General features: G+C 45.0%; 1 protein-coding gene across 2 annotated transcripts in view; it reads right to left on the bottom strand.

The window, feature by feature from the left end:
• Window positions 1–23,898, bottom strand: part of Becn2 (beclin 2) — a 49,348-nt gene extending 25,450 nt beyond the window's left edge. Inside the window, exons 1-2 of one of the 2 annotated variants that reach the window (NM_001398867.1) lie at window positions 21,101–23,898; window positions 20,596–20,782 (exon numbers count right to left, since the gene is read on the bottom strand). In NM_001398867.1, the coding sequence (NP_001385796.1) occupies window positions 20,770–20,782; window positions 21,101–22,347 (1,260 nt within the window). In that variant the 5' untranslated portion in view covers window positions 22,348–23,898 and the 3' untranslated portion in view covers window positions 20,596–20,769. Of the gene's footprint in view, window positions 1–20,595; window positions 20,783–21,100 lie in introns of those variants that run through there. The other variant, NM_001398868.1, reaches the window with a different exon arrangement.

Genomic DNA, 23,898 nt, shown 5'->3' with positions numbered 1-23,898 from the left:
GTGTGGCTCTGGAGGGATCCTCTGACATTATCAGAAGCAGCACTGAAAAAGCCACAAAACCAGAGTTCTGAAACCAGGCAGCTACCCCGTAACAATAGAGGAAGTGAGGATGAGGAGTGTGTGTATCTGCAAGCTGCTGTGTCACCTGGAGCTGAGCACTGCAGTGAGTCCAATGCACCTTTTTTTTTTGTTTGTTTGTTTTGTTTTTGTTTTTTTTGTTTTTTGTTTGTTTGTTTGTTTGTTTTGATAAGCAAGGCATACGGCCTTCACTACTCAAGCAGTGTGTTTCAATAAAACCCAAGTGACACTGTCACCCCTCGGTATCAGTGTGATTGGCTCCCGGACCACCCTCTTCTGCATATGCATAACCTACCACAGGGCTTATGTATGGCCAATGCCGGCCTTCCACACACTGGAACCAGCTCTGAATAACTGACCATTCCTAACAGGAAGTAAGGGATGTCAAATAGCTGTTATTCTGCATCACTTAGAGACTGATGAGGACAGATGCCCTGTTTTGTTAAAGTGTGATATTCCCCAAACATGTTTACATTGAAGGATATTGGATCACACTGTGGACTGTGAATCTGTGTTATTTGCTGAAAAGAAAAAAAAAACTGTTTCTAGTTGTGGTGTGGCTCAGGCCTTAGTACTCACCTTTGATCCCAAACAATGAAGGTAAAGCTGGTTTGTAGGAGGAAGCAGCCATGTTTGAAGAGTGTCTAATTGAGTGGCAGAAAAAGTGACAAATCAGAGAAAGATTTAACAGAATAAGATATTCCCAACTCTCCAGAGAGAGGAAAGGGATGCTCCTTCAGGGAGAGACAAACAGTGCAGGAGAAAGAGTATCATACAGGAATACAGTAGAGTTCATGGAGAGCAGTACAATAGAGTGGAGACAGAGAATAGAGCAGCACAGAGAGGGAGAAGGAGACAGAACAAGTCGGAGAACGAGCAGCCAAAAGATTAGAAAATATTGCTAGAGTTAGTTTGAGGCCAAACAGAACAATTCAGGAGAAACTGAAATAAGGAAGCCAGATTGAATCAGTGAGCTGAGAGAGGAGTTTGGGCCAAAACAGCTGAGTTAAACCAATCAGAGCTCAGAAAGAACTTAAATGGGTGAGCTTCTTCAGCAGCAAGTCTCAGACTGAAAACATTCTAGGCCCAGATATGATTGTACTGAGGCTGGAAACTTCCAGGACTAAGCCTAAGTTAGCATACACAGGACATAAGCCTTGAAGGCAACAATTAAAAGGCAAATAAAAGCTACTATTACAGTGATCCACACTTGAAACCACTGAGCCATCTTTCCAGGCCCTGAATTGTGTTTTATGTTAGAAATTGGGACTAGAATTTCTGTTAGGGAGGGAGGGAGAACCATTTTTGTTTCAGGAAATACCTGAGTCGGCAACGTGGATGGAGAAGGTGAAGCTGTTGACATTGGATCAGCAACATCAGTAAAAGCCACATACAGGCAGAACTAACTGTGACACAGAACTAGAGAAAAAGTAGTTTTTGAAGGAGGATTAGTTCAAAGTGGCTATCGCCCTTCCTGGTGCAGGGTTGGGATCAGCATTGCAGCCACACTGGCCCCTGGTGGTTCTTGTTCTTTACAGTAACCATTTAAAATACTTTCCCCTAAAACACCCACATCCCCTTTTCTAGATTTGTTTTCCTTAAGTTACTGATGGCTTCAGATAAGGATCCTCTCTTCTACTTATATGCAATGCTATGGTTCTCGTCTCCCTTGGTCTCCTCCATACTTGGATTTTTTTTTCTTTTCATTGTGATGACTTCATCTTGGACCCATTTTCATAATGCAATTAATGTTATCCTCATTAATACAGTGATGCTGAGTCAGGTTAGGTGGTGTACCTGTAATCCCCAAACTTCAGAGGCTGAGGCTGGAAGACCATGAGTCTGAGACCAGTCTAGGCTACAGAGTGGGACCTTGTCAAGATCAGTCTTAGTTAACTGTCAATGTGATACTGACTACAGTTCCTCAACAAGAGAATCTACTGGTTAAGGGATTGCCCAGATCAGACTGGTCAGTCTGCAGACAAATCTGTGGGGATTGTCTTGATTGTTACTTGATGTGGTGAGACCCAGGCCACTGTGGACAGAACTACTGCCTTGGCTGGTGGTCCTGGGGTATACAAGAAGACTAGTTTAAACATGGAACTTGGGGAAAGCCAGTAAGCAGCATTCCTCCATATTTTCTGCATGGATATCCTACATGGGTATTTTCCCTTATTTCCATCAATGGTGGACTGTAAGCTATAAGCCAAATAAACTTTACTCTGCCCCTAGGTTGGTAATGGCCATGGTATTTGCCACAAGAACAGAAAAAAAGTTAGAACAAAGTCCATCCTTGACCTCTCCTTTTCAGAGGTTCTTTCAGATCTCCGTGCTCTTCCTTGGAGCGCTTCCTTTTGCATGTCCTATCTTCCAAAGCCACTTTCCCTTCCATTGACAACCTGCTCCGTATTCCCAACTTCCTCCCACTTCTACCTGCTTTTAGGTGTGGTCTCACTGCACAGTCTGTGCTGGCTTCAAATCCATGATCCTCCTGGCCCGGCTTCCTGAGAGCTAGGTTTATAGGTGTGCATATCATGTCAGGCTCCCAACCGCTTCTTACTACTTCCCACCTCTAGTCTTCTCACAGTAACAGGTAAACTCTTCATAAAACACTTATCTATGTACCGAAGTATCTATGTATCTATCTATGCATATATCATCTATTTAGCTATCATCTTTCTGTCTTTTATCAATCAATCATCTATCCATTCATTTATTTATTTATCTCTCTTTATACCTCTATCAGTTCCTGGCCACAATGAGGTGTGTAGTCTCATTGGCCAAATAATTTCTACCAAGTGTTCCTGTGTCATAGATCTAAAAATTATAGGGCAAAGTGAGGACTGAAACCTTGAGCCAAAATAGACTTTTCAACCTTTAAGTTATTTGCCTGTGTGTGTTTTGTCAAAGTGATGGAAAGCTGCCAATGCTTTCATTATTTCCTGATTTAAAAATCCTTATAAATCTTTGTCAACTTGTTAGAAACCGAGCCTTATTTTTAATTTTTGCACTCGTGCTCTTATTAATGAATCTGCATGAATTTTCTTGTCTATTAGCTACTTTATTCCATCATCTGTGAATAATCTTTCCATATGCTTAGCATTTCTCCAGACCCTTAATATCTTATAAATATGCATAAGCTCTTTATATATTAAGGTTATTATCGTTTGCAGCAATCATTTCCCCAGGTTATGATCTGCCTCTCCTTTCTATGTGGTTTCTTCTAATTAAAAGTCATAGAACCATATTAAAGCCACATGCTTCCAACAATAACAATTCAACAGGTATTTTCAGCGGCTGTCACGTGTGATTATCAGCAGTTCCTCATGAGTTTGGTCTTTCTGATGTGGTGTCTATAGTTTATAAATCAAGCCCCTAAGAGCAATTCAGAGAATTCAAAACACGAGGCTAAGGCTATCACTAGGACTCTAAAAGTCATGGCTCAGAGATCTTCTGATAGGCAGTTATAAAGCTGGACCTCTCTCTCTCTCTCTCTCTCTCTCTCTCTCTCTCTCTCTCTAACTAGACAGACACAGCTTGACCAGTGGACCCAAACTCCTAGCTGTATGCCTCTCCTTTCTGAAACAGACAGTGAGAAGACAGTCTTAAACCTAAGTAAACAAACAAACAAAAATAAAAAGCCAACCTTACTTTAGAGATTTAATTGAACTTATAGCTCTTCCTATTTTACATTTAGTGTGTGCCTGCCTGCCTGCATGTGTGCGTGTGTGTGTGTGTGTGTGTGTGTGTGTGTGTGTGTGTGTGAGATGTTAACATGCACAAGCACTCCTGAATGTGCAGTCTGTGCCCCCATGATGCATGTGTGAAGATAAGAGAACAACTCAGGGAAACTGATTCTTTCTACCACATGGGTTCCAGAAACTGAACTCAGATCATCTGGGTTGGTGGCAAATGCCTTTACCCACTGAGCTGGCTGGCTGGCCCAGATTTCCTTAAGTAAAAGACAACTTTGCCTTGCTAGGTGTGGTAGCACTTGCTTATATCCCAGCATGCCATGTGGTGATTGTAAGGTTAAACTGAGCTGTATAAGAACCTGTGTCTGTCAGGCAGGTGGTGGTGGTGCACACTTTTAATCCCCCCAGTAGCAGCTGAATCTCTATAAGTTCAAGGCCAGCCTGCTCTACAGAGAAAGTTCCAGGACAATCCTCTCTGAAACATCCTCCCCACTCCCCCGAAAAAAGAATCTGTATCAAAGAAAGGAAGAGAAAGATTTGATGCATGCTTGCATACAAATCACTAAATTCTCTTTTAAAGAGATTTTAAAAGACCAATTACTGTGATAATTTCAGCTTGTGTGTTAAATTCTCATTAAAAGTGGAAGGTTGCTGTCATGTGCTCAAATTCAGGCAGCCACTATGATTAATAAGGAGAGGTTGAATTGGCCCTTAAGTAACTAGGGCTCACTGCTAGTATGGTGGTTGATGTTATTTGTTACCTTGGTAGAATCTAGAGTCACCTAGGAAACAAATCTCTGTCATATCTGTGAGGGAGTTTTAAACCGGGTTAATTGAGGTGAAAGGCCCACCCTTGGTGTGCCTGGCACATTTCATGAGGCAGCGTTCTAAGGAAAGCAGACTGAGCACCTGCATGCTGCTTCCCTAGGTGCCTCAAGCTCCTGCCGCTGTGATTTCCCCACCTTGATGGACAGTTCCTCAAACTATAAGATGGAATAAGCCCCGCCCCCTTTTAAACTTGTGCGTGTTGGGCGTTTTGTCCCAATGACAAGAAGAGGAATAGCACAGCTGAATTCCTGACTGTCACAGCGCATGTGTCTTTACACCCCATTTCTATGAGCACTGGGTTAGTTGGCAAAGCAGAAATCCTAATCCTCCTCTCAGTGGCGTTGTGACGATGAAATGAGGTGACATTTGAGGGGCAGACAGTGTTTGTTCATGGTTAGCTCGCAGCACCTCTTCTTTGCTAAAGATAGATGGACACAGCAACATGAAGGGGTCGGGCTTCTACCTTAGTCACAGTCTAACATTCGACAACTGAAACCAACACAGATGTCCATCAGTGAATGAGGTTTCCTCCTAACAGACTTATCACAAGCTGGAGCTATGGTTAATATACCAAAGCCATGGAACACTGGCCCAAGGAATGCCCCATTGGAGAGCAGGCTGCTTCATCCCCACGTCCCACAGGATAGAAGAAGAGTTCACACGTATAACACAGACATGCACACTCACACACATGCACATGTGTGCACACACATGTGCTTATTATTATTAATGCATACCACAGATATAGGAAACATCCAGGTCACTATGGAAGAATAAACTGGGTGGGCTTGAATTAGAAATAGTGAAGTCATTAGAGTAGACTCGGTCAGAGAGAAAATGCCTATACTGTAGGCCTAAGGCCCAAAGCCACTACAGTAATGGCCCTTCGTAACTCCTACAGTGACAAAGTCTTTCTAGGTAAAATGGAAGGCATGAGTGTGTGTGCTGTCTTCAGCTTTGTCACAGTAGCAGGCAGACATTTGAAACCTCATGGGGTCTTCCCACATGCGGAAGTTCTTAGATTAAAACCCGAAGAAATGTCAACAGCCGCATGGCTAAGTAGACGGACTGAAGAGTCTGGAGGTGGCAGGTGAGGTTGGGGCAGCTAGAGGAGGTGTGTGTGGGCAGCACTGGGTGAGCTAGCAAGTGTCCGGGGGCACATGAGCCACCTGCAGCCTGTTCATCCTTCTGAAAGCAAGGGGAGGAAGGTGTGGCAGTCCACCAGTAGCTACTTGGCTGACTGAGGTGGGAGAATCACTCAAACTCAGAGTTCAAGACCATCCTGAACAATCTAGTGAGATTCTCAAACAAAGCAAAACAAAAAGCCCAAGCAAACAAACAAAATATGGAATATAGCATCTGGGGAGATGGCTCAGTGGATAAAAGTATTTATTACTCTGACAGGAGGCCTAAGTTTGGTTCAACTCCAGATCCATGAGATCAGGTATCCTCTCCTGACCTTTGAGGATGTGGTCGGTTTGAATAACAATGGCCCCTAAAGGTTATATGAATGTTTGGATCCCAGTTGGTGGAACTGTTCAGGGAGGACTAGAAGGTATGGCCTTGTTGGAGGAGGTATGTTACTAGGGGATGTGCTTTGAGACTTAAAAGCCCACACCAGGAGTTGACCAAGCCAGCTCAGTCAGTCAATGGGTTCTCCAGGAAGGGAGTGAGGACTGAAAAGAAAAAGACAATAAGACAACACTATAACATTACTCCAGCCAGTGCTGAGGCTGTAGCGGGTTTATTTTTTTCCCAGTCTACTTTTACAGCATTTTAAATACATGCAAGTAATAAGGTCAGTTCTAGGTCAACGAACAGACAAGGCAATAAACACAGATAGCAAGGAACAAACAAGGCAATGAACGAAGTCCCATGATCACTGTTTCTAGGGGCTTATCAGGGTGTCCAAGGTAAAAGAAATGTCGCCTTCCTCAGCTGAGTTTACCTTGAGCTTTGTATTAGCCCAAATGTAAATATTTTTATCTGAGCCTTCTTCCCTGTCCTAGCCCAAAGTCAAATTCCTGCCTGAGCTTACTTTCTTGTCCTGGCCCAAAGTCAAATTCCTGCCAAGATTCTAGAAGTGACCCCAAAAGCTCTCCACAGGAGTCTTGTGCTCTCGAGTTGTGCTTGTGGATGAGATGCAAGCCCTCTGCTATTGCTCCAGCACCATGCCTGCCTGCCTGACACCATCTTCCCACCATGATGGTCATGAAACTATAAGCAAACTGCAAGCTAAAATGCTTCCTTCGATAAGTTTCCTTGGTCATGGTCTTGACAGCAATAGAATATTAGCTAAAGGCAGAGGTTGCTCACACACACATGCATATGCACACACATACATATAAGTATAAAAGAAGTGAACAATGTACAGTATAAAAAGTGTAAACAATGTGGATAACAGTATAAAATATTTATTACATACTTGCAAATATACATAATAGAAAGGAAAATGAGCAAATGAAAAAAAAAGAAAGAAAAGAAAATGAGGTTTAATTCTGAGAATGGCATTATTGAAACGTTGCTGAATCCATTCCAGACTAACCTATTTCTCACCCCTAATTTCTAATACTTAAAAATGCAAATGAAGAGTGCAGAGCCAGGCTTGGTGGCACATACTGAAAACTCCAGCTTCCAGGAAGCTGAGGTGGAGAATCAGAAACTTGAAGATGACTTAGACTGGGAAAAAAGAAAATGAGTGAGGGCGGGGGGGGGGGGGTGAAGGGGAGAAGGGGAGGAAGAGGAAGAGGAGGAAGAGGAAGAGGAGGAGGAAGAGGAGGAGGAGGAAGAGGAGGAGGAGGAAGGAAGGAAGGAAGGAAGGAAGGAAGGAAGGAAGGAAGGAAACCAACAGGTAAGGAAGACCTCCCATCATTATTATATTATCAATTCCAAAGCCAACCCAACTACAGGTGGTTGGAGCCTTTGCCTGCCCATCCTCTCCCCTTTACAAATGAGTAATTAAAGTAGACCTTAATAGGAAAAAAGAACTTGGACGGCCAGTGCTTTCCTAAGTATAGCCAGAGTAACCCAACCCCAGTGAAGTCCGGAGTAACAGTTCAGGAACTTAGCGTTGAGTATCAAGTGTGGTGCGACATCTAGTGGTGAGAGTCGCTAATTCCACGTCCCTCTTGACTCCCATGCAGTAGGAACAGTGTTCTCCAAGGACGCCAGAAAGCTTTGAGCAAGTACTGCCTATAAAATGCCACTCTGACGCTGAGGGAGATTCAAAGGTGAAGTGTGCTGCCAGCGCTGCCTTTGAAGCTTGCAGACCTGGTAGAAGGTAGATAGAGCAGTCTTTAGCTATTTCAACACTGGGCAGGCGCTGGAGTGCTTGCTAACTCCGCCTCCTAGGAATGAGGGAAGCCCCGGCTGGAGGGAGAGATTCAGGGTTCAGCAACAAGCTAGTGACTGTGGAGACCTTAGTGTGGGTGATACACAGGAACACTCAGTGAGGACAGAATAGTACTTTAGTATGTATGTCCTATTAATAAAAAGTATTCAATTAAAAATGTCAAAATGTATTTGTGAATACGTACCCATAAGCCTGGCACTTGGAAGGTTGAGACAGGAGAATTACAAGTTTCCAAAGTTGTTGAGAAAGCCAGGCAAACTGAATTTAATCCCCAGAACCAAACTAGAAATAGAGAAGCTGGGCAGTGGTGGCACTGGGGAGGGAGACAGAGGCAGGTGGATCTCTGTGAGTTCAAGGCCAGCCTAGTCTACAGAGTGAATTTCAGGACAGACAAGGTTAGTTTGTCTAAAAAAAAAAGTCAAAAACAACAAAAACCCAAATAAATAAAAACAAAATAAATCTGTACTTTGTTATGACTAAAAAAAGCAAGTCAGGACTCTAAATTGAGTGTTTGGAAGATGTCCCCTGCTCTCGGAGATGTTCAGTTGCAAAACAAGGAACAGAACCTGATAGAAGCTATCAACTGGGATAGAGAACATTTGAGAAGGAGAAGTGAACCAGGCAGCACTGTGTTCACAGGAAACGTGCCTGGCGAGATGGCAGTATACAAGGAAACACCAAATACATCCGCTCACACGCAGGCACAGAGGCGCAGAGGCGGTCCCGGAAGAGGGGTCGGTCAATTTACTAAGTGTGTCTATTTGCCCAGAATGTCTTGATCTTTGCCAGTTTGGTTGTAGGTAATAATAAAGAATTTTCATGTTTGGTGTATGCATGTGCACTTGAGAGTGAGGGGTGGGGGAGGGAGGAAGAGAGGGAAGGAGGGAGGGAGGAGAGAGAGAGAGAGAGAGAGAGAGAGAGAGAGAGAGAAAGAGAGAGAGAGAATGAATGCGTGTTTGGAAACCAGAGGTCAACTACAAGTATCTCCTCTTTTACTCTCCTCCTGATTGATTGATTAGACAAGGTCTCACTCACTACAAGCCTGAAAGTCACTCTGTAGGTCAGGCTGACACTGAACTCATAGAGATCCAGCTGACTCTACCTTCTGAGTTCTGGGGTGAAAGGTGTGTGCCACATGCCTGACTTCTACTGTTTTGTTTTTTTTTTTCCCTTTGAGACAGGGTTTCTCTATACAGCCCTAGTTGTCCTGAAATTTGCTCTGTAGACCAGGTTGGCCTCGAACTCAGAGATCTGCCTGCTTCTGTCTCCCTAAGGGCATGGGCCACCTGGCAAAATTAGTTTGCTTTCATTTTTAATGTACATTGGTGTGTTGCGTGTATGTATGTCTGTGTGAGGGTGATGGATACCCTGGAACTGGAGTTGCAGACCATCTGGGAGCTGGGAGTTGAACCCAGATCCTGCAGAAAGAAGCCTGTACTTTTAACAGCTGAGCCATCTCTCCACCCCTCCATATATATTTTTACACAGATTCTCTCACTAAACCTAGAGCTTGTTTTCAAATTTCTAATTATTATTCACAAATACATTATCCTACTACTTTTGCTTAAAACAAAAAACATAAAACAGGGACTGGAGAGGTGACTCACTCATTGAGCCACTCCCTGCTCTTGCAGAGGGTCAGAGGTCAGTTCCCTGGACCCCTTGTAGCAGCTGATAGCTCTCTATAAACCCTAGTTCCAGAAAATCTTAATGCCCTGTTCTGACTTCTCTGGCACAGACATATAGGTGTGCAAACATGCATGCAAGCAAAACATCCCCACACATGAAATAAAAATAAATAAACAATGTAAAAGTATATAAGGAAAAGCCAAGATTTTAAAAGGAAATTCTCCTTGGGAGACTGCTCAGCTCACCCTCTTCAGTGGTGCTAATGACCCTGTAATGCTCTCCCCCTGGCTGGGTCCTGCACACCCTCATTATCTCTCGCAAGCCCCACTGATGGTTGGCTGAGAATAAGCCAAATCCGATCACGATCCGCTGAACCCACGAGCACGCTCAAAGTTAAATATAAATGTGTACCTGGTAACAGTGCCCCTACAGGAAAACCTGCCTTAGGAGAAAAAAAAAAATCTTCCCTTGAACACAGTTAAGGCAGCAGACCGGAAGGAAACAGGTACAGCATGAGCACTCAAGGTGTGGGAGTTAAACCCAAAGCCTGCAGAAGGAAACAGGGGTGGCGTGGGGCCCTGAGCTGGAGAAGATGCTAGGGACGGTGAACTGTGGGGACAGATACTCAACTGGGGGTCCTGGCAGGGATCTGCACTTGACTCTGAGTATGAGGAGTCATAGTTAAGATTTTACGAAACGAGATTTGTTTCCCTTTTTCCACCCTTTATTTTACTGTTCCAAAGGAGGTTTTTCTTTCTAATGTATTGCATTAGTTAGTTTATTTATTTATTCATTTATATTCGGGAGAGGGATGCCATAGTGTGCTTCCTGATGTCAGAAGACAATGTTCTTTCCTTCCATCACGTAGGTGCTGGGACCTGAACTCTGGTCTTCAGGCTTGAGAGCAGGAGCCTTTATCCGCTAAGCAATTTTGCCAGCCCTCCAGGAGAAATTCTATAGAGAACAGATGTGAATATCCCTGCATCTCTCATTTCCTTTTTGCACTTAATCTCTCCTTATCACAGAAGCTTGGAGACTTCTGATAAGGCACACACAGCTGAGTGGGATGTGGGATGACATCAATGACGGGAATGAGGGCCTTTGCCACCTCCCATGCCTTCCCTCTTCTCTTCTCTGTGTTCCTGCATTCTGTTACCCTCCGCATCATTCTGTGCCTAAGCAGAGTGCTGTTCCAGCATGCACAGAGCCCTGGGTTTTGTCTCTAGGATAACATAAGCCTGGCATGCTGGCACCCACCTGTAAGCCCGACACTGGAGGAGGAGGAAAAGGAGGAGGGGGGGGAGTGGTGGTGGTGGTGGCAGCAGAAGAAATGGATGTTCAAGATCATCCTGGACTTCACAAGGAGTTTGAGGCCAGCCTGAGCTATATGAGACTGTCTTATCCCAAAAACTTTTTAAAAGAAAACTTTTAAGTAAACAGCATATGGTAGTGAAACTACAGCTGTTGCCATGGTGATACATGAGCTAAGACACAGTCGAAGGAGCCGTACCCAGGGGTCTTCAGACTTAATCCACGTTAATCCATACGCATGCGGAGTGTTCTGTCTTCAAGGTCAACACAACAGAGTAGCTCAGCCCAGGGATCTGCTTATTCTGTTTTCTACGTAGTCATGCAAATCATACCATGGCTACGGCTCCCTTGATTGTAGACCCTTAACTCCACATCTACCCGCCTGACCCCTCACCAGCTGCAGTCACCTCACTCAAAGGCACTCCAATCTAACCATGACTGATACCTATCATCAACTTGACGCTAGCCCAGTTTTCCAGGCAATTGAACACCGCTCTTGCAGCTGCTGCCCTAAACGCACTGATTACAGACGCGTGGCTTTCCCTCTGCTCCGAGCTGTCAGTGTTACCCTGTTCCCTTATTTCCTTCGTAACATTCCCACAGTGTCTAATATTTCAATCTAGTTCACCGCCTTCTTAGGCCAAACTTTCATTTTTCCTTCCCACACCCATTTCCATGCTCTGCTTCCTGTCTACACTCCATATTCCCATCCGAACAGATTACTTTCAAGATAAAAAGTTAACCCATTGTACTTGAACCCATGGACTCAACCTTAGAACAGCTGGTGGGATTCACTGGAGCCCTTCACCCCCTTTTGCCTGGGGGTCTCTTGGGACGTTCGGAACTCTTAACTCCAATGCCTTGGATTGCTTAAACATACAGTGTGCCTCTTTGTTCGTAGGCTCTCGCTGCCCTCCTCCTCAGTCTCACCCCTGCCTCATATTTCCAACCTCATCCCTGCTTTGTTCTGCCTGGTTAATAAGTTCACATCCCCATGCCTTCAGAAAACTTTCTCCCACATTTCTCTATGTCTAAGGAATTATATTTCCTAGCAAATCCTGCCCTAGAACCTAGACATCTCCTCTCATGACTGGCTCAGCTGTGTGTTCCCTTGGCCATCTCTGCCTCCCCAGTCTACTGCAGGCTTTTTGCCTGAAGCCAGAGACCACGCACATGTTTTGTCATCATCTCAGAATCTCTGAGGGTATCAACCACAGGTAGGCAACCACTAGTTTAGAAGGTAGGTGTGACAGTCTATGCATAGAATCCCAGCACTTAGAGATGGAGGGGAAAGATACCACTTTCACCACTTCAGGTTGCTAAAAATTACTACTCCTCTTGCAAAACGAGTACATTTTCAGTGTCCTCGAGGGTTATGTAGACCCTGAGTATAGTAGGAAAAGCCCCTGGCTCTCAGAAAAGCAGACTTAATTCTTCTTTTCTGGTTGCTTGCAGAAAGGCCACTACCAGAATCAGAATATCTTTCCCTTCACATGAGTTTTCCTTCTTCCTTCTCTCTCTCTCTCTCTCTCTCTCTCTCTCTCTCTCTCTCTCTCTTTCTCTCTCTCTCTCTCTCTTTCTCGTTCCATTTGTGTCTGAAGGATTAGTCAAGCACGGAATGCTTCCTTTGCCAGTGTATCATTTTCCACCCGGGGTGGTTGGGATTGGAGTCAAGAACCAACAGCTGCACAGCTGAGTCAGGGAGGAGAGGAGCCAAATTCTCTGACTGTGGATGTGGGATCTGTGAAGCCAATCCACGGCTCATGTCCCCTGGCAGTAAAGACCGGAATGAGCCTGCTCAGCCCCAGTCTGAACCACTCAGGGATTATATAATAAAAGAACAGTGGCTTGATCAGGGCTTGGTGTATTCAGGGGGCTATCAGGCACACAGTAGGACCAAAGTCAGAGAACTTGTCAGCAAAGGAAGAGGTTTCCGTGCATGTGACCTCGAAATCCTGGCTCTGCCGATAAGAATCCTGCAGGAAGTGCTTTCCCAATGACCGTCATGGTGCCACTTGAAGCTAGCATGAAATTCTACAGTCCAAAGCCTTATCTCTTGGAAAGGTTTGGTAGCATTTGGCCTTGAGCTCAAATCTCACCATCTGTGTCAAGCTGATCAAAATACTTCAACCCTCTAAGCTACAGGTGCCTTTTCACCACCCCAGGAGAATTAAATACTAAAGTGTATTGGCCATCCCAGTGTGTAAGAGGAAGCTCTGTGAATGCTACCTGATGACCTGGAAATGATTAATTAGAGCACGTGACAACAGTGGTTTCGACTGAGGTCCCGGCTGCACTGAAAGGAGCTCTAGTGAAATAGGTGGCAAATGGTGGAAGGAAATGCAGTGTGTTTTTTTTTTTTTTTTCCTTTTCTTTTTTTCCGGAGCTGGGGACCGAACCCAGGGCCTTGTGCTTGCTAGGCAAGCACTCTACCACTGAGCTGAATCCCCAACCCCTCAGTGTGTTTTAAGAACTAAAAACCAGGGGCTGGGGATTTAGCTCAGTGGTAGAACGCTTGCCTAGGAAGCGCAAGGCCCTGGGTTCGGTCCCCAGCTCTGAAAAAAAGAACCAAAAAAAAAAAAAAAAAAAAAAAAAGAACTAAAAACCAGAGTCATCATATGTATTGCGGAATTTCGGGTCTAGGGCTAATGATGTTTTCCAGACCAGAATAGATGAAATCATGTAATTGTAATTGTGTGATGAATCCCACAACTAAATGCAAAGTAGAAAACCCAGAGGGCCTCCTGGCAGAGACTGCGCTCATGGTCTGTAAGTACAGAATACACAAAGGTAAGGATCAGGCCCAGAGCATAGATGTACTAGCGATAGAACATTCAGGAAGGCTGGACTCTCAAACTAAGCATGTTTGCTATGCCAAGGTCAGGGTACTCAGGCTGGAGCATTTTGGAAACTGACATCTGGAATGGATACATCCGGTCCAATACCCCCGGAAAATCCTGAGCCCCAAAGTTTGCTTGAAAAATCTGCTCTGTGCTGTACAAGCCATGGTAAATCCTTTCCCTTCGCCTAAAATCATGAGACTTAGAACACAATATATGTCCCTGTGTAGAAGATAGCCCATCTCTCCTCCTGGACATTCTACTAACAATTAGGTTCCATTAGGTTAGGACATAAGCCAGTTGCATAAATTGTACCTTAAATCTGGTGGTAGGAAAATGGCCAGTTGGAAGGCTGGGCACATCCTTCTCATGTGAGCTGGAAGACCAAACAATAACATGTGTGTACCCCAGGAGCCTAGATTGGGGTTGTAATGGATGAGAGGTGTCAGTGATGGGAAGTCATTGATTACAGGGATAAGTTCTTTATAGATGAACATTCTCCCATAACATGAATTTGCTTTACTGCCAAGAAATAGAGAAGATGCTGTTGCTAGAGTAGTGGCAATGTGGGTCTTGGAAGCTCACCTAAGCAGAAGCCCCCACTGCCACTGCTACATATGGAGTACCTGTTAGAGAATACTGGGATGGCTTGAATGTGCTTGACCCATGGGAAGTGGCACTGTTTGGAGGTGTGGCCTTGTTGGAGGAAGTGTGTTACTGTGGGGGTGAGCTCTGAGGTCCTATATGCTCAAGCTGCCCAATTCAGAGAAATTCTTCTGGCTGCTTTCTGATCCAGATGCAGACCTCTTGGCTCTTCCAACACCAAGTCTGCCTACGTGATGTCATGCTTCCCACCATGATGAAACTATAAGCCAGCCCCAACTAAATGCTTGCCTTTACAAGAGTCACCTTGGTCATGGTGTCTCTTCACAGCAATGAAACCCTAAGACAAATACTAATGTTACTTCAGGCATGGGATGAGTAACTCTAGATCTTGTAAAGTGATTTCTTTTCCCACCCATGTAAAAGGGAACTGAAAATGGTTTGCGTTTACTTGGGTCAGACTGTGACTTACTGGGCACACTCCAGGGCTGTGTTAACTTTCCCCACCTCTGCATACTACAATCCAAAGAGATATAAAATTCAAGTGGGGAGGGGGGTGGATGAGGGGTAAAGAGCGAAGGAATGTGTTAAACTTAAGGGCCATTTAGAAAACTAATATAATAGAAGCTTCCTAAAATATACATATATGAAGGCGATCTGAATTAAACCAAATAATGGGGGAACAGGCTGGAGAGATGGCTCAGTGGTTAAGATCACTGACTGCTCTTCCAGAGGTCCTGAGTTCAAATCACAGCAACCACATGGTGGCTCACAACCATCTGTAATGAGATCTGGTGCCCTCTTCTGGCCCGCAGATATACATGCAGGCAGAATGCTGTACACATAATAAATAAATCTTTCAAAATTTTCAAAAAAAGAAAAAGAAAATGTCTTATAGCTGGATCGCATGAAGGTATTTTTTTCTGTTGAGGTTCCCTCCTTTAAGATAACTCTAGCTCGTGTCAAACTGACATAAAAAATAGCTAGGACAAAAAAAAATGATCATCAAATACAAGAAAATAAAAAAACCCAGAGCAAAGCGTAGGCGGGATCTGTGATGAAGACTCAGAGGAGGCCATCTCTCATGAAGAGGAGCTGGTGGTTGACAAACCTCTGTGAAGCTGCGCTCTCCCTATGGTTCCTCAGTTTCTCAGTGGTGCTTGGGCCTGGTGCGTATCCCCATTTCCTTCCTATGTGTCCTGTCTCCTGCTCTAGGGATCTCCTGGGGATGGCTGATGGATATCTATGGTAGTTTGACTAAGAAATGCTCCTTGTAGGTCCAGGTATTTGACTACATGGCCCCAGTTAGTTAAGTAATCTTTAGAGCAGTGGTTCTCAACCTTCCTAATGCTGCGACCCTTTAATGCAGTTCCTCACCTTGTCGTTCCCTCCAACAATAAGATTATTTTGTTGTTATTTCATAACTGTAATTTTGCTACTGTTATGAATCATAATGTAAGTATCTGATATGCAGGACATCTGATATATGACCCTCAAGTTGAGAATTGCTGCTTGAGGGGTAAGCCTTGCCAGAGGAAGGCTGCCACCCGGGACAGGCTTCGAGATTTTGTAGCTTGGCTGTATTTCCTGTTCCCACTCTTCTTTCTTCATGAAGATGAAAGTATGATCGGCCAGCTCCTTGCTTCACGCTGCCCTGCCTGTTGCCACATCCCACTCCCCACTGTACCCCAAGATAGAACTCTAACCCTCTAGAACTCTAAAACAAACTTTCTCAAGACAGAAAAGTGATAGGCACCATCCTTGCCCTCTGTGATGTCCAAGATCTAGGCAGCTTCCTCCTTCAAGCCTCCTTGACATATGTCAGACTCTTTGTCCAGACACATCTTGCTGCTGTTCTCTGACCCAGTGGTTTTTGTCCTTGAATTGACTCTGAACTTAATGAGCAGACTGGGGTTCTTCACACCCACCTGAGTGTCTGTGGCCAGCTCTGTCTGATCCTCTTGAGGCCAGCCTTCCCTACTTCTCTGGCTTTCCTGGGATTCCAGCTTCTAATATTGTGTTGTCATACAGCAAAGACAAGGGTCTGACTTGGGTGAGCTTTTGTCTCAAAGGCCCTCCCTGATGCAGCTTCCTCTCACATCATAACTTCCTTGGCTGGTGATTGTAAGAATGGCTTGAGCCCCTCTGTTGCGGTTGGCATTGCTCATTACCACACAAACCTCAGAACATAAAGCAAACGGTGACCATTGCTGCATACATCTCAGAGCCTGTGGGCAAAGGGGCTAGAGTGAGCTTTTGTGTCATGTGCATGTCTCCGTGCACACGGAAAGCTAGACTCTGCTCATGTGTGTATAGCAACTCCGCCATGAAGACACAGAAGACTCGGTATTGACTCAAAGGACTGACAGCACCAACCATCTGGAGGCATTTCAGACTCAAGCCCAAGCCCAGCAGGACTGAAGGCTGGAGTGACTCCAAGAGGCTTCTCAGTACAGTGGCTGGATTCCAAGTCCTTTAAAGTGACAGCTGGAGAATGTGTGACCCAGGAAGGCAGGAGAATAGCTGGCCTGTCTGTAGGAGACAGTTTCAGACCACTCTTAGTTTGGCTACAGTCTTTCTTTTCTTAGCACCCACTCACATAACCAAAACTAATTGGCCATTTGCACGTTATAGATTGTATCACTCTGCATTTAGGTTTATGATTTTGTTAGGTTTTAGCTGAGTAATCCCCTCCTTGCAAGCCATGTGTTTTAAAACTAATTCCACATTCCCTCTGACCATCTTCTCATCTGATCTTTATGTTGTAGCTTCTGAGGGTCATGTTTCTAAGTACACTCTCCCAGCTCTGATTTATATAAAAAAAATGACTATCCATTCTGTATTCTCACAGTATGCTTCTACAGAGCTTTTGAAGCAACCATAATATATTTGAGTAACAGAAGAGCGTGCCCAGGTCCTGACATTTTCTCAAATGCACAAGCAGTTGTCAGTGTGCATTTACTGACTGATCTCTCCATGAACTGATCTCCATGATCTCTCCATGGATTCACTGAGTCTGTGTATCTATTTCAGCACCGTGCCAAAACCAAGAAAACCACCTTAAGACCTCGGAACAGAGCTGTTTAGGGAGTTTATCATGGCACCCAAGAAGGTTGAATGCAACTTAGATAGCAGGCCATCCGACCTAGACCTATTTATAGATTTTGTTCTGCAAGACTTTTCCTGCTGCTTAACGGAGACATACATGAAGAACGCACTTCTTAGGTCAAAAAGCATTCATAATTGTGATCTTGCTGTCCCAAAGTTTCCTCCAAACCTGAACCTCCTCATCTTTCTTTGCTCCTAAAATTTGTATGGAAGGTGTCTAATACGTATTGGTTTCTTTTTTTGTTTTGTTTTGTTTTGGTTTTGGTTTTTTGGTTTTTTTTTTTTTTTTTTTTTTTTTTTTTTTTTTTGCTTCTTTTTTTCAGAGCTGGGGACCAAACCCAGGGCCTTGCGCTTGCTAGGCAAGCGCTCTACCTCTGAGCTAAATCCCCAAACCCGGTTTCTTTGTTTTTTAAATTAATTTATTCACTTTACAGCCCCATTATCAGCCCTTCCTCTCCTTCCAGGATCCCCTCACTCAAATCCTCCCCTCCATTCCACCTTCCCCTTCTCTCTTCACTTCCTGTATTGTCTTCCTTCAATGGTGGGAAAAAAACAGTGGCACTTGTATTTAAAACTGCTTTGAGGTTGGTTATAACCGGACTTACAGAAGTCAGACTTGGGTTATGCCATACCCAATCTAGGGCAGAAATTCCAAGTTTTTATATATTATACACCCGGGCAAATAATTCTTAGTGGTGAAATGTTCTATAGCCTCCCTGGACTGCCCTGACTGGGGGACACAGGCTGTACTCCTATCGTGACACCAAAAGTGTCTCCAAACACTGTCAAGTGTGCTCTGAGGGGAGACTGAGGGTTTCTAAGAGTCGAGAGACAAATACCAGGATGAGAGGATACCTGGAGAGAGCAAGGGTTTTGGCATCAGATGGTCCTGAATCCGAAAGGGTCTTTGCTCCAAGTCTAACAATTTTATTCATATATTAATAAAAAATTCTACCCAGGTTTCAAAAAAAAAAAGAGAAAAAACTTTCTGAACAGGCTATGTGAGACCTGCACCCTTTGACGAAAAGTTACCCAGTCACTTGTATTTCCTTCCCAAGTGGTAAGAGCATCTAGCTCTTACAGCTCCCTTTGTCGGTCCGTTCAGAACTTGTTCGGAACTGACAAATACCACTAGGGGGCGGTCGCGACCTTCTTTAGGTTTAGGAGAGCCGGTTTGTGGCCCTCAATTAAAAAACAAGTTAGGTATATATAAACATCATAAAGATTGTCTCTAGCCAAGTGGAATACGACATAAATGTTGCGGGTGCTGGCTAGTTCAGCTTGACACAAGCTAGAATCAGAGAGGAAACTTCCTTAACTGAGAAAATTCCTCCAAAAGATGGGGCTGTGGACTCCGCAGGGCGTTTTTAGTTAGGGAACCATTAAGGGTGTGTGTGACATCCTTGGCCGGGAGGTCCTAGGTTCTGTAAGAAAGCCGACTGAGCAAGCCACACGAGGCAAGCTAGTAAGGAATGGCTTCCACATCAGCTCCTACCTCCAGGTTCATTGACTTCCTCCAGTGACGAACAGTGATGTGGAAGTGTAAGTCAAAAATACCCTTTCCTCCCCAACTTGCTCTTTTTGCCACCATATGGTGTTTCACCACAGCAATTAGTAACCCTAAAAGATGGAATCAACAGAATAATAAATGTTTGCGGACACTCTGTACAACCGTGGTGGGCTCCTGATGCGGCTAAGGTAACCCTCACACAAGGGGGCGCTCGACTTCGAATTAAAGGTTGGGGAAGTGAGAGTCTAAGACTACAATAGCGAAATGAGGGTAAGGGTGAAAACAAGGAATCTCTGGCCCCTGAAATAAGTACTTTCCCAGATATGGATGTGACTTTATCAGTATAGGATGCCTCTGCCGAAAGATAAAGTTATAAATGAGAGTTCTTCCCCGAGCGCCTAGCAAGGAGTGTACAACCACTAGCTGAGGCGCTAAAACAGACTAGAGTTCTTGAGTTCGAGCAGGCGCTGGCTTGTAATCCTTCAGGAGATGGTATCAGCAATAGTATCAGGAATTTCCAGACCTGAGTTCTACCTAGGGCAGTTGGAGCAACTTAGAGAGACCCTGTCTCAAAAAGTAAATCGAGCTGGAATTCAGATCTTTCCCATTCTGCAAGCTACCACATTGGTTTTCCTTTCTTTTTCTTTTCTTTGTAGTTAAATTAAAAACAAAAAACAAAAAACAAAAAAAAAAAAAAAAAAAAAAAAAAACAACAGAGTCTCACTTAGGTAGCTCTAGCTGGCTTGGGCCTGGAACTTACTATGTAGCCCAAACTGGTCTTGAACTCACAGAGAGCTGCTTTCTGAGTGCTGAAGTTCAAGCCATGGACCATCATTCCAGGCATTAATACGTTCAAGAGACTCTGAATCAAACAGTGGAGGATCCAGATATGGTGGCACTGCCTGTAAGTCCAGCACTGGGGAGACAGAGGCAGGCAGATCTCTAGGCTAGCCTGGTCTACATAGTGAATTCCAGGACAGCTTAGGGCTATGTAGAGAGGTCCTATTTTATAAAATATAATCGTTTCTCTGATTACACATTTTTAGACATGTTAATTTCATTTGTGAGATGAAGCTGGGGGAAAAGTGATGCTGATTTTGTAATCAGCAGTCTTGCTTCAGAGTAGTGCAATTGTCCCCACTTGACAGATAACCAGACATGGACGGATGTCTCCCTGGAAGGCAAGTCCTTTTCCATTCCCGAGCTACTTTCTCTGAACCCTCTCACTTCTGGGTAACACTGTGGTAGGGAACAAATGGCCACAGTGAACCCATCTTTTGGCACTGCCTAATTAACGGATGCCTCTCAGTTGTCGTGGCACATAAATTCCAGCATAATAGAGGCGTAAGCAGCATGGCAATGTTGAATTGCCACCAGGGTAGCTTGAGCTTTAAGGCGTCTCTAGTCTCTACACACACACACACACACACACACACACACACACACACACACACAGAGAGAGAGAGAGAGAGAGAGACTGAGACAGACACACATACACAGAGACACGCACAGAGAGGCACACACATGCACACACAGTCACACTTCTCACTTTTAATCATTTGAGAAAATGACATTTATTGAAATCATCTTAGAGACGAAAAGGGAAGGCTTATACTATACAACAACAAAAGTCCCTGAACAGCCCCACTCCATGACCTGTGCCCCTCAAAGGTCCACTGCACACAGTAGCCACCACAGTATTCATCAGGAAGTTCAGGCCTCAGCTGTCTTCCCCACGACTCCTGGAGATTCCTTCTCCATTGTTTCTAATGCAGGGGTATCTTACGTCTTCGTTGGGTTTTTTTTTCCCCCCTGTCATCTTGAACACCTGGGTGTAGGGGAACAAGAGAAAAAGATACAAAGGAAAGAGGGGAGTGTAAGGACAGCAGCAGTGACATCTGGGTCACCCTACACGTTATTTTAAAACCCATTCTCAGTTGGGGCACACAATCCGGGCACTCGGGCCTAAGGCAGTGGTGTCACCAGGGGTTTAAGGCCAACTCCAACTCTGGAAAATCTGTCTCAAAAAAGACAAAATGGAATCTTTCAATCACAAACATGTATTGTTGAGTCGGACCGCCCTATTTTTACAGTACTTTCGAAAATACGTTAATTCCAATAAAAAATACGTTAATCCTAACAGTACCTTGAGGAAGCCCAAGCAACAATCAACTTCAGGTCGGCAAGCATGAACTTCAGAGCCCTCGACCACTCCTCCTCTGTGTTCAGATGGGTCCTGATGGGGCAGCAGTCCCCGCTGTCTCCGATGTCCTCCATCACCCCTTCCAGCGGATGGATCCTGTAGGGCAGGCAGGGGTATCGCTCGTCCTTCTCAGTCTCCTCCACAAACTGCTGCAGACAGTCCAGGAAGGCCTTCATCGCACAGTCAAACGTGTTATTCAAGAAGACGCTGTGGTTCCCATCGGAGAACAGCGGCAGCACCTCATCAGCAGTCAAGGACTTGAGATAGGAATGGTCCCCCAAGGGCACCAACTGATACCTCTGGAACTGCAGGCCGGCCATCTTGGACAAGCTGAAGAGCAGTAAGGCTGTCTGTCCCCAGGCGGCATTGATCTCAGTCCACCCCACCCGGACCGCGGGGAGGCAGCCCAGCCTGAAATTGTTGATCATGCCCAGGGGACCGTCATCTGAAATGGTAAATGTGGCGTCGAAGATGCTGGTCTTTCTTAAGTGGCACAGCTGACCCAGGGCGTACTGCAGCTGGTTCTCCACACTGCTCAGCTGGTCCGTCAGCTCCAGCTGTTCCATCTTCAAAACAGAATAGCTGGCCCTGTGCTCTTCATTCTGTTGATACAGCTCCTTGCTCTCGGCCTGGGCTGCTCTGAGTTCGGCGGCTACCCTTGCATGATGGCCATCTAGGTCTTCTAGCTCCTGCACCAGCCTTGCCTCCTCCTGCTCCAGACCCGACAGTTCAGCACGTAGCTCCGCGTGTAGCGCCTCCGTCTCCTCCTCACTCACCAGCGACTGTCTCTCCAGGAAACCTTGGTAGCTCTGGTTGTCAGATGCAACGAGAGTGAGTTGGTCGTCTAGTTGCACCAGAAGATTGTCGGTACAGTCCACGCACAGCGGGTGGTCCACCACCTTTTGTTCCGAGAGGATTTCGAAGATCTCTATGGTGGTATTTTGGACAGTGTGCAAAGTTCTCACGGAGACAGACTCACCAAGCAGAGTAAAGGTGCAGCAGGCACCTCCCTGGCACGTCCTGCCACCGTCAGAGTGGGCTCTGTGAGAGGTCCTGACCCGGGACTGTCCAGAAACTGGCATCTCTGTGGGGAGATTGGCATGGTGCTGGACTTCCAAGGGCCCCCCCTGCTGCTGTAAGAGTTTCAGGGGCTCATTGCAGCGATGGCACAGGAAGAGGGCGGGAGACATCCTGGAGCTCCACACTCCCACCGGAGCTAGGTTTCTTTCTTTAGCATATTTGGGAACCGACCTTCCCTCTTTACCTTATCACACCCCCCTATTGGGCTACCTGTTGACCTATAGCATCCTTCGGGCCAGAGGCTCTCTGGAAAAAAAGAGGAAATGCTGCTTATCTTGTTTTTCTCCTTGAAAGTTTTTAAGACACACCTTAAACTATTTATAACCTTAAAACACTTTTTGCGTTTACCGTCATCTTTAGAAAAAGTCTAAACTGGGTATAATGGCACATGCCTGGAATCCTAACATTCGAGGTATAGAGGCGAGACCTTGAATTTGTTCATTTATGTATATTTGAGGTAGAGTTTGAACTCTCTAGGTCTGCCTGACCTTCACTTGCCTCTGCCTCCCAGGCGACGGGATTAAAGATTTATATCGCCACACCCACTGAACGTTGAATTTGTCGTCTGCCTAAACTATACAGTACCCGGAGGACCTGGAGTGCATACTGAGACCCTGCCCTAAAAGAAAAAAGAAAAGTCCAGGTGTATTGACACATCCCTGTGATCCTAGCATTGTTACCAGCTTTAGCTCCAGAGTAACAGACGATCCAGGTTCAGGGAGACTGTGACAAAAATGAAAAACAAAAAGACACAAGTGCCTGTATTAGCACTTGGAGAGTAGAGGCAGAAGGATCAGGAGTTTAAGCCCAGCCTGGGTTCTAAGCTGCCCTATCTCAAAATATAAACTCAACAAGAAGCCAGTCATATCAACCCAACTCCAAGGTCCAGACTGCCAGCCTCTCTTCCTGCCTCTCCACATGACTTGATTTTAGTTCACCAGTGAGTCATACTTCCCACCACCCAAATTGCTCTCAATTCCCTTTTAAAATCAGGATTTTAAAATATATTTATTATGGAGGGAACATCAAGTAGAAGTCAGAAGACATCTTTCAAGAGTTGGTTATCTTGGGCTGGAGAGATGGCTCAGTGGTTAAGAGCACCGACTGCTCTTCCAGAGGTCCTGAGTTCAATTCCCAGCCACATGGTGGCTCACAACCATCTGTAATTGGATCCGATGCCCTCTTCTGGTGTGTCTGAAGAAATCTAAAAAAAAAAAAAAAAAAAAAAGAGTTGGTTATCTTCTACCAGGGGGGTTTCCAGGGATTGAACTCAAGGCATCAGCTTAGAGGCAAGGACCTTTCCTTACAGAGGCATCTCCTCCAGGAAGCCTTGTCTGACGTACAGAATCAGACTGCTTTCACAATACAGTCAGCATCCTCTACCACACAGTACTATGACAGGCATTCATGGGAAATATTCTCATTCAATTCATGAAACAAAAATAGCCTGGAGTTGTGCTTTTTACCATCAGTTTAGCCATGGACTAAAACACCAGTCAACACTGTAATCCCATATACTTCAGAAGCTAAGGTGGGAGGACTGTGAATTGAAGGCCAGCCTGGGCTACATATTAAGAGTGGACCTCAAAATTAATGAATTCCTTAATAAGAGAACGGGGGGGGGGCAAGAATTATCAGTTCTATTAACCCTTCTGACCTGT

This window comes from Rattus norvegicus, chromosome 13 (genome assembly GCF_036323735.1).
Source record: "Rattus norvegicus strain BN/NHsdMcwi chromosome 13, GRCr8, whole genome shotgun sequence".
NCBI lineage: Eukaryota > Metazoa > Chordata > Mammalia > Rodentia > Muridae > Rattus > Rattus norvegicus.
The sequence above is the reverse complement of the archived record's forward strand: the minus strand, read 5'-3'. Positions and strand labels throughout refer to the sequence as shown.